This window comes from Myotis brandtii, unplaced genomic scaffold (genome assembly GCF_000412655.1).
Source record: "Myotis brandtii unplaced genomic scaffold, ASM41265v1 scaffold152, whole genome shotgun sequence".
Lineage (NCBI taxonomy): Eukaryota > Metazoa > Chordata > Mammalia > Chiroptera > Vespertilionidae > Myotis > Myotis brandtii.
Genome location: NW_005355502.1, coordinates 354,216 through 362,898, shown reverse-complemented (window position 1 = coordinate 362,898; position 8,683 = coordinate 354,216). Strand labels below are relative to the sequence as shown.

Genomic DNA, 8,683 nt, shown 5'->3' with positions numbered 1-8,683 from the left:
ACTGCGCCAGGCTTGGGGGGCACCGAGCAGAGCCCGGGAGGAACTGGGGTCCTCGCAAAGGCTAGAGGGTTGGGAGTGAGGAACTTGGCACCGAAGCCTCGGAACTTGAGCCCAGGAGCCTTGATTTAGAAATGTCCTCGGTGCGGTGGGCGCTTCCGGAGGCCCCAGGCTGTGAGCAGCGGAGGAACGTAAATAGGCTGCACCGGGCGGCGTGGCCGAGTGGGCATTTCCCCTCCGCCCCCCGCGCTCAGCTGGGAAGAGGTCAGCCTGGCTGGGAAGGGAGAGGACGGAGGGGAAGGAGTTGCCTTTGGGGGCGCAGCCAGCGAGACAGGCGGTCCTGTTAGAAAGAGAAACTCCAGATCTTCATGGATGAATTTATTTCAATATGTGTGCCCGCTGCGGAGCTGGGCCTGGGAGACGGCAGCGTGTGACATGGCCACAGGCGCGGGGAGGGGGACGAACACACCGAGCAGGTCAGTGTATAGAGATGGAACTTCTGTTTAGGGTGAGGCTGCCAGGAGAGCAGCGGCCGGGTGTGCACGTGCTGAAAGCTGTTCTGGGGTGACATTTTAGGGGAGCCCTGCCAGAGGGGCCCCGCTGCAGGAGATCTTGGGGAGAGAGCACTGCAAATGCAAGGACTTGGAGGTGGGGATGAAGTTGGAGGAACTGAACAAAGGCCGTTGTGGCTGGAGCTCCCAGGCAGATATATGTGTGTGTCTGAGAGAGAGAGAGAGAGAGAGAGAGAGAGAGAGAGCATGTGGGCACTTGGTGGCAGCTGTGACAGGACTGGATTGCTGGGACCAGCCAGACCACAACCTTCGGGGCCAGGGAAAGTTGAGGCCGGAGAACTCCTTAGAGGTTTGAGTGGGAGGGAAGCCAGGAGACCTGAGTTTTAAAAGCTCCTTTAACCTCAACGAGGACACAGCAAGCAGCTTCTCCTTCATTTTGCCTCTGGGGAGAGCAAGGTGCTGGGACCTCCCAGAGTCCGTGTGCACCCGGCAGCTCTGTGGGTGCACTCAAGGAGTTTGTAAACCCACTCCCACTTTTAAGCAGTCCTTGTCCACCCTAAGGAGCACCCAGTCGAGCCCACCGCCCGGAAACACTTCCACACAGAGCTTCCTGGGGTTCTGAGTTAGTGGCGTTTCTTCTTGGAATTGCAGCCCAGAGGAGCCATCCTGCCCACCCAGCAGCTGAGGATGGAATTTGCATTTAAATGATCGCTTTCATTCACAGGATCAGAGAGTCTCTGCATATTCATGTGCAGAGAGCTGTGTCTGGCAACCTCTTTACTAACCTCTGAGGGTATTAAATCTGAGTGCCCCCAAACTGGCCGGGCCCGGGCAGCATTGGGGAAGGGAGATTATAAAACCGTGTAACTTGGGAAGGATACCAGAGGGTGAGATTGTGGTCTAGGAAACGGCCTAATGTCAGGAAACTTTGTAACTGGCTCTCCGGATGAGCTGTAAGGCTGCTCCTCTGTCAGAGAGCTCTGCAGCCTCCTCCCAGCTCCTGCCACACCCGGGGTGGTCAGGCCGGGGGCAGGGGCAGGGGCAGGGGCAGGGGCAGGGGCGCAATAGCAGGCCTGGTGGTCAGCTTTTGGGAGAAACGGGTTCTAGTCCCAGCTTGACCTGTAAGTTCCACTAAGCCTCTGGCTGAACTGCCTCACTTCTACCTTCTTTTCCCCGTGGGGCTATGGGGACCATGGTTGTCTTTTTAATAATAAGCAAGAACCCTCTACTCCTGGGCACCGGGCACCTCCTTGGGACTTGTCATGCACTTGCCACACCAGCCTTTCGAAGGCAACACTGTGGTTGCCTTCGTTTTGCAGGCAGAGGAGAGGATAAGGTCACAGTGCTGTCTGGCTTCCCTCCTGCTGCCGGGAGCTGGCAGGAGGGCTGATTCTGGGCCAGCTGTCCTCTGGGGACTAAACTAGAGCCCTCCCCACCTTTCTTCTTTCCCTCCCATGTCCCAGCCCCCCCCCCCCAATCACCTTCAGAGAAGGTGGTTCAAGATGTCTCTGAGCTGCTGGGCCCTGGGAGGACACCTGGTGGAGGATGGGGCTCCTGGAGCCCTGCGGGTGGCCCCATTGAGGCTGGTCGGACCGGGCTGCAGAGCCAGATGTGTAGAACTGTGCCTCCCTCCACATGAGCGGGAAGGCAAGGGGGCTGGTTCCCAGGGATTGGCTCAGGCCTGTCGCTGTGTGTCCTGGCCCTGACTCCTCAGCAGACACCCTGTTTGAGGGCACCCAGGCTGACCTTGGGCCTCTGACCTGGTTCCTTTCAGGAAAATCACCCACTCAGGATAGTTTGGGGGTTCCCAGAGCAGATCACCCTCAAAGGTGTCTCCCTTCATACCACCTCTGGGACCTCATCTTGGTGTAGGAGGGGGAGGCTGGGAACCAGTGGTGGACGAAATCCTGGGTGAGCCCCCTCCCCCTCCCCCTCCAGGCCATCGCCCCCGAAGGAGCTGTCGGAAAGCTCACAGCCTCAGGCCGGGGAGATCGCCAAATGTGTCTATTTATATCGCAGGCACTCTATAAACGCCTACCCTGTGTTAACCACTGTCCTAAACCCTAATTATTATCTTAATCCTCACACAGCCCTACTCGCTGGGTGCTGTTATCACCCTCATGTGGCAGATGAGGAAACTGAGGCAAGAAAGGTTCAGTCAGCTGCCTGGGGCCCCAGGGACTGCTGGCAAGTGGCAGGAATGGGCCCCCGGCGCTCAGTGCACAAGGCTGTCAGGGACTCCACCTACATTCCTCCTTCATTCCTCCCAGCCTCTGCAGGCCGCTCGGGTATGAAGCATGCACTCCACCACCTGCCGGCCCCTCTGGCCCCTCTTCAGGGACAGTGTGAGAGAGTGTGTGAGTGTGAGAGAGTGTGTGAGTGTGAGTGTGACAGGGTGTGAGTATGAGAGGCTGTGAGTGTGAGAGGCTGTGAGTGTGAGGGTGTGAGTGTGAGAGAGTGTATGTGAGTGTGAGAGAGTTGTGAGTGTCAGAGAGAGTGTAGTTGTGAGTGTGTGAGGGTGAAAGTGTGTTGTGAGTGTGAGAGAGAATGTGTGTGAATGTGAGTGTTGTGAGTGTGAGTGTGTGAGAGAGTGTGTGAGTGTGTGTGAGACTGTGAGTGAGAGTATGTGTGACTATGAGAGTGTGTGAATATGAGAGAATGTGAGTGTGAGAGGTGTGAGTGTGTGAGGGTGGGAGTGAGAGTGTGAGTGCCAGAGAGTGTGAGTGAGAGTGTGTGAGGGTGAGAATGTGTTTGTGTGTGAGAGAGAGTGAGTGAGTGTGTGAGAATGTGTGAGGTCAGAGTGTGTGTGAGAGAGAGTGAGTGTCATAGTGTGTGAGTGTGAGAAAGAGTGTGAGTGAGTGTGTGTGAGAGAGAATGTGTGAGTGTGAGTGTATGAGGGTGAGAGTGTGTGAGTGTGAAGAGAGGGAGAGGGAGCAATGCAGTGTATTTAGGAGCATCTGAGTGTGGAATGAGTGTGAGTGCTGTGAGCTGAGTCTTGCACATTCCTTCAGTTTTATTTGTTCTTCCCTGTGAGGAGCTGCACGCTCTCATCCCACAGGTTGGTTGCTCTTTATTCATCCCATTCCTGCCACCTTCCCTGCGGTGCCTGAGCCCTGGTCTGTGTTGTCCAGTTTGGGTTCCTGGATCGCTGCTCCCCTAAGATGTGGGGGCACCCGGTGGCCGTGGAGCACACCTGGCTTTCCTGACAGTAGGCGCCTGCCTGGCCTCAGGTGGCATTCTGGCACCCCTGCTACCTGTGTCCCAGCTCCTCGCACAGCGCGCCCCTGTGCCCGTGCCCCCCACCCTGGGCTCGTGGACGGGGTGCAGGGAACTCCACTAAAGCTCTGCTGCTGCTGCTGCTCCCCATCCGAGGGTGAAAATCTGACTTAAATTCAGACCCTGTTCCCTCCGCTCTCAGATAGCGATTCGTGCAGAACCAGACAGACAAGGGCCTGGGAGTGGCCGTGGGGTAACAGACCAAAGGAGCAGCACAACCAAGTGGCTGGGATTGTGGCACCTGCGACAGAGACAAAGACCAAAGGCACTGCCGGCGCCTGGGAGGGCGGGGAGGCGCGGACTCAGGTGGACTGGCCGGGGAGGACTCGCCAGGTGACAGGCTTACAGCCTGGGCTGTTGTGCCCAGCGACAATGGTGCGCTTGTTGTCTCTTGGCTCCACTGCTTCCTGCTGTGTGACCTTGGACAGCCCGCTGACCTCCCGCTGTTTCCTGTAACAGGGAGATGGCAGCAGTGCTTGCTTCGCCGCGTCCTGGCACAGACCATAAGGCGCTGCTGTGTGCTGGGCATGGCAGAGTGCCAGCAGCACAGTGAGGGGGGTGAGGTGGCAGGTGCTGTCGCTGTCACCATGGCCATAACAGAAAACTGCGGCAACTCTGAGTCCCCCCAAATCCTAACTGAGCTGGACCCAGCTTCATTCTGCGAGTCAGTCCTAGCCCTCCTCCTGGTTGTCCTGGGCATAGTTCTAGGAGTGGGTGGCTGTGCCCTCATGGGCATCCGTGGCATTGACAGAGACCCACCAGAGGCTGCTGGGCCCACCACAGCCCTGGCCGCCCAGCTGATGGGTTGGGAGGAGTTTCTGGAAGGAGGGGGCCACGTGATATTGGAGGAATAATACAACTTCTCTGTTGGCAAGTAACACAAATCCAGCCCAAACTGGCTTAAACCATAAAAGGGAAGTTAATTGGCTGCTAGAACGGCAAGTACCAGGGTACCTGGCTTCAGGCATAGTTGGACGCAGCTAATCCGTGCACTAGGACCCGTTCCATCACGTGGCCCTGTCCTCCGGGTCGGCTTTCCTCTGGGACAGGTTCCCTCCTGTGACGGTAAGTGGGTCCTCCCCAGCTCCAGGTCTACACCCTTTTGGCTTAGAAGACGTCTTTGCAGTTAATTCTAGCAAATGTCCTAAGGCTGGTTATCACGGATCTGGTGGGCTATGTGCCTGTCGTGGAGCAGTCGTGGGGTAACGGTTCTGATCGGCCGGGCCCAGGTCAGGGGCTGCGCTAGGCTTGCGGAGCTCTCCAGAGGAAGCTCCGGAGCGCTTCAGAAGTGGGCGAAGTTGGTGCGAGGGGGCTCCACCTCAGGAAGGAAAGCAGAAAGCAAGGTGTGCCCATTCGCCATGTCAGAAGGGGATGGAAGCCAGACACTGGGCCACGCCAGAGCGCCTGCAAGGTTATGAGCCTGGTCACGTCTTGATGGTTACATCACCCCCGTTGGTTTCTGTGGTTGGAAGGCCCGTCAGGAAGGTGGGGAGCTGGGGCACCATGTTCTGTGTGTAGCCAGGCCTGGGGAGAGGTGAGGTCCCATGAGGGTGAAGGAGGCCAAGCTCTTGCAAGGAGGGGACACAAGATGTGGCCCGAGGCCAAGGCTGGCCGCTCACCTAGTATTTTCCCCATCAACTCCAACCTCAGGCGGCCTCAGACCTTCTCAACCTGGAACGACTGACATTCAGGGCTGGGTAATCTTTTGTATGGTTGGGTGGGGGGGAGTGGGGGTCTGTGCACTGTGGGAGCTTCAGCAGCACCCATGGCCTCTAACCCACTCGATGCCAGTTGCACCTCGCTCCCCAGTTGTGACAACCAGAAGTGTCCCTAGACGAGGCCAAATGTCCCTTGGCTTAGGGGTAAGGGGAGGCTGGGGGTCAAGTCTGCAGAAGCCCATTCCTACCCTGTCCTCCAGCCATGCGGGTGAGGAGCCTCGCTGCCCGTGACCTGGGGAGGCTCTGTGAGACGTGCCAGTTGTTACTTGCTGAGAAGTCTCTTGGTCGCGCTCACGTGGAAGCCATGTCTGGGGGCCCCGCTGCAGGGCTGCCACCGCGCAGGAGCAGATGGCCTCTAGTTCCGGCATAGCCAGTGCTCACTTACGCTTGCATCCCGCATGCGCACAGGACTGTGAGGAGCAGCTCTGTCCAGGGCAGTGCTTTCCCAGAGGGTGATAGGGGCTATGCCACTGGGTATGCAACATGAGTTACATCACGCGATTCGACATTTCACGAGAGAAGTGTTTCAATGGGTCGTTTTTCTTTAATTTATTTGTTTATTTATTGGTTAATCCTCACCCGGGGGTATTTTTCCATTGATTTTTAAGGAGAGTGGAAATGAGAGGGGAAGACAGAAATATCGTTGTGAGAGAAACACATCGATTGGTTGCCTCCTGCACAAGCCCTGACCAGGGCCCAGGCCAGAGCCGGGGAAGAGCCTGCAACCAAGGTACGTGCCCTTGACCAGAATCGAACCTGGGGCCCTTCAGTTGGCAGGCCTAAGCTCTATCCCAGTGATGGCGAACCTTTTGAGCTCGGCGTGTCAGCATTTTGAAAAACCCTAACTTAACTCTGGTGCCGTGTCACATATAGAAATTTTTTGATCTTTGCAATTATAGTAAAACAAAGACTTATATTTTTGATATTTATTTTATATATTTAAATGCCATTTAACAAAGAAAAATCAACCAAAAAATGAGTTCGCGTGTCACCTCTGACACGTGTGTTATAGGTTCACCATCACTGCTCTATCCACTGAGCCAAACTGGCTAGGACTGGCTTGTTTTCTTTTAAATGAGTTGATTTCAAGGACTTGGTGAGCCAGTTAAGTAAATACCTACACAGGCGGTGTGTGGACAAGGCCCAAGTGGCTGACAGGGCCAGAGTGCCAATGTCTGGGGTGCATCCTCGCTGCTAACTTGCCAAAGTGGGGTGCTGTGTAAGAGCATCTCTTGCCAAGTGTCCCCTTGCTCACCTGCCTTCTCTCGTCTGCAGGCGAAGGGGCCGGACCCTGCAGCACCAGGCTTCGTCTCGGTCATTGGCATCGACAGCTCACCCCAGTTTGGTCTCCCAGCCACAGTAGGGTTGGAGCTGTTCGCAGGATCCCAGGCGGGAACTGAGAGGGTGGCCGATGCCACAGTTACTCAGGGAAGCCCGGGACGCTGGAGCTGCCTGGGGGGTGTTACAGCCCACACGTGGTGGAGCTCAGGCAGTGAGCTGGCTGGAGACGCTTAGCAAAGGGGACCAGAGCAGCTGTACACGCGCTGCGCGCACTTTCGTGAGGCAGGAGGCTGGCTCCCTTCCAAGCCCGGAGCTGTGGTGGGTGCGGAGGAAGGGGTCCTGTGACCTCCATCTTCCCTGAGCATCTACTTTGCTGGAGTCAGTGCCAGGGGTGCTTACCCAAGACCTCACCCCAAGGGGTCATGCAGTGTCTAAAGATCTTTTGGGGTGTCAATTCAGGGAGGTGGGCTGCTTTGGGCATCTAGTGGGTGGAGGCCAGTGACAGCCCCACAGCATGGAAGGACCAGGCATGAAGTGTCAGTAGTTTCAGGGCAGAGAAACCCTGTCTGTGCTGACGATCTAGACGGACAGCTGGCCCTGGAGACAGGCAGGAAGGGAGGACAGGGGAGAGGGACCCTAGAAGCAGAGTGAACAGGCACAGAGATGAGATGTGAGTGACTAAGACAGAAGGGGCTCTGATGGAGAGGAATGGGGAGTGTGACCACGCCCGGGCCTGAGGGGACCATGTTGGAGCCAAGGCCAGCAGGGGGGACCACTTTCCTGGCTGTGGCTCCAAGAAGCGTCCAAGTGGAGGGAGCAGGAAGGGCAGGAGCCCTGGGCTAAGGCAGCTGCTGTGGACTCTGGCTAGCATGGGGACCAGAGTGCGTGCCAGGGAGTGCCCTGTGGGCATCCCTGGGGGAGGCTGGCATGGAGTGAGAGGGTTCTTGGGGAATCTCTGGAGGGGATGCGAGGGTGGAAACTTGGGGTGGAGCCGGGAAGATGGTTCATTGGGCACATGATCCTACAGCTGGAGTGCGGGAGGTGCCAGGAGCTGGTTGTGTGACCCTGGGCAGGTGCCCCAGCCTCCCGGAGGTGGCTTGTCCCTGGAAAAGGACTGGCCGTGTTGCCACCAAGTGCCAGCTGCTGCCACGAGAGGCTGAATGGCCTGCGGTGGCTGTGCCATAACTGTCTCTTTAAAGTTTCGTTTTACTGCCTGATTTTTGGAGGTCAGATGCGGCCTCAAAGTCAAAGACTGTGACGGTATTCCCAGAAAGGGAGCCTCGCTCTCCTCCTCTCCTCCAGCCGCTGGTGATGAGTCATGGCTGTTCCCTGGGCCTGGCCCCAGGTGCAGATGAGGCCTGAATCCACCCACCCCCTGAGGCACAGCTGTGCTGCCTGCCAGGAGGGACTGCGGGGCTGGAGGCTTGTCCTGAGTGTCCCAAGGCACCACATGGGCTGGCAGGTTTGAAATGAGGTGGAGTCCGGGGAGTGGGAGGCTTACGATGAATTGATGTTTTTTCCCACCCCGCACCCCAACTTTCCTGGAACATGCGTGGTGCCAGCGAGAAAGATGGGAGCCCGCGGAGCTCTGGCCCTGCTCCTGCTCTGCGCGGCCGCCGCGGGGGCCTCCGAGAACTCCAGCACGTCCCGGGGCTGCGGGCTGGACCTCCTCCCGCAGTACGTGTCCCTGTGCGACCTGGACTCCGTCTGGGGCATCGTGGTGGAGGCGGCGGCCGGCGCTGGCGCCCTGATCACGCTGCTCCTGATGCTCATCCTGCTGGTGCGGCTGCCCTTCATCACGGAGCAGGAGAAGCGGGACCCCGTGGGCCTGCACTTCCTCTTCCTGCTGGGCACGCTGGGCCTGTTCGGGCTGTCCTTCGCCTTCATCATCCGCGAGGA

General features: G+C 57.7%; 1 protein-coding gene across 1 annotated transcript; it reads left to right on the top strand.

Moving 5' to 3' along the window:
* Window positions 1-6: 6 nt before the first annotated feature.
* LOC102239453 (G-protein coupled receptor family C group 5 member B-like) lies at window positions 7-8,681 on the top strand (the record flags this gene model as incomplete). The annotated part of the gene is made up of 2 exons (XM_014535851.1): window positions 7-473; window positions 8,347-8,681. Coding segments are annotated over exons 1-2 (423 nt in total), but the record flags the coding sequence as incomplete, so codon positions are not given.
* Window positions 8,682-8,683: the final 2 nt, after the last annotated feature.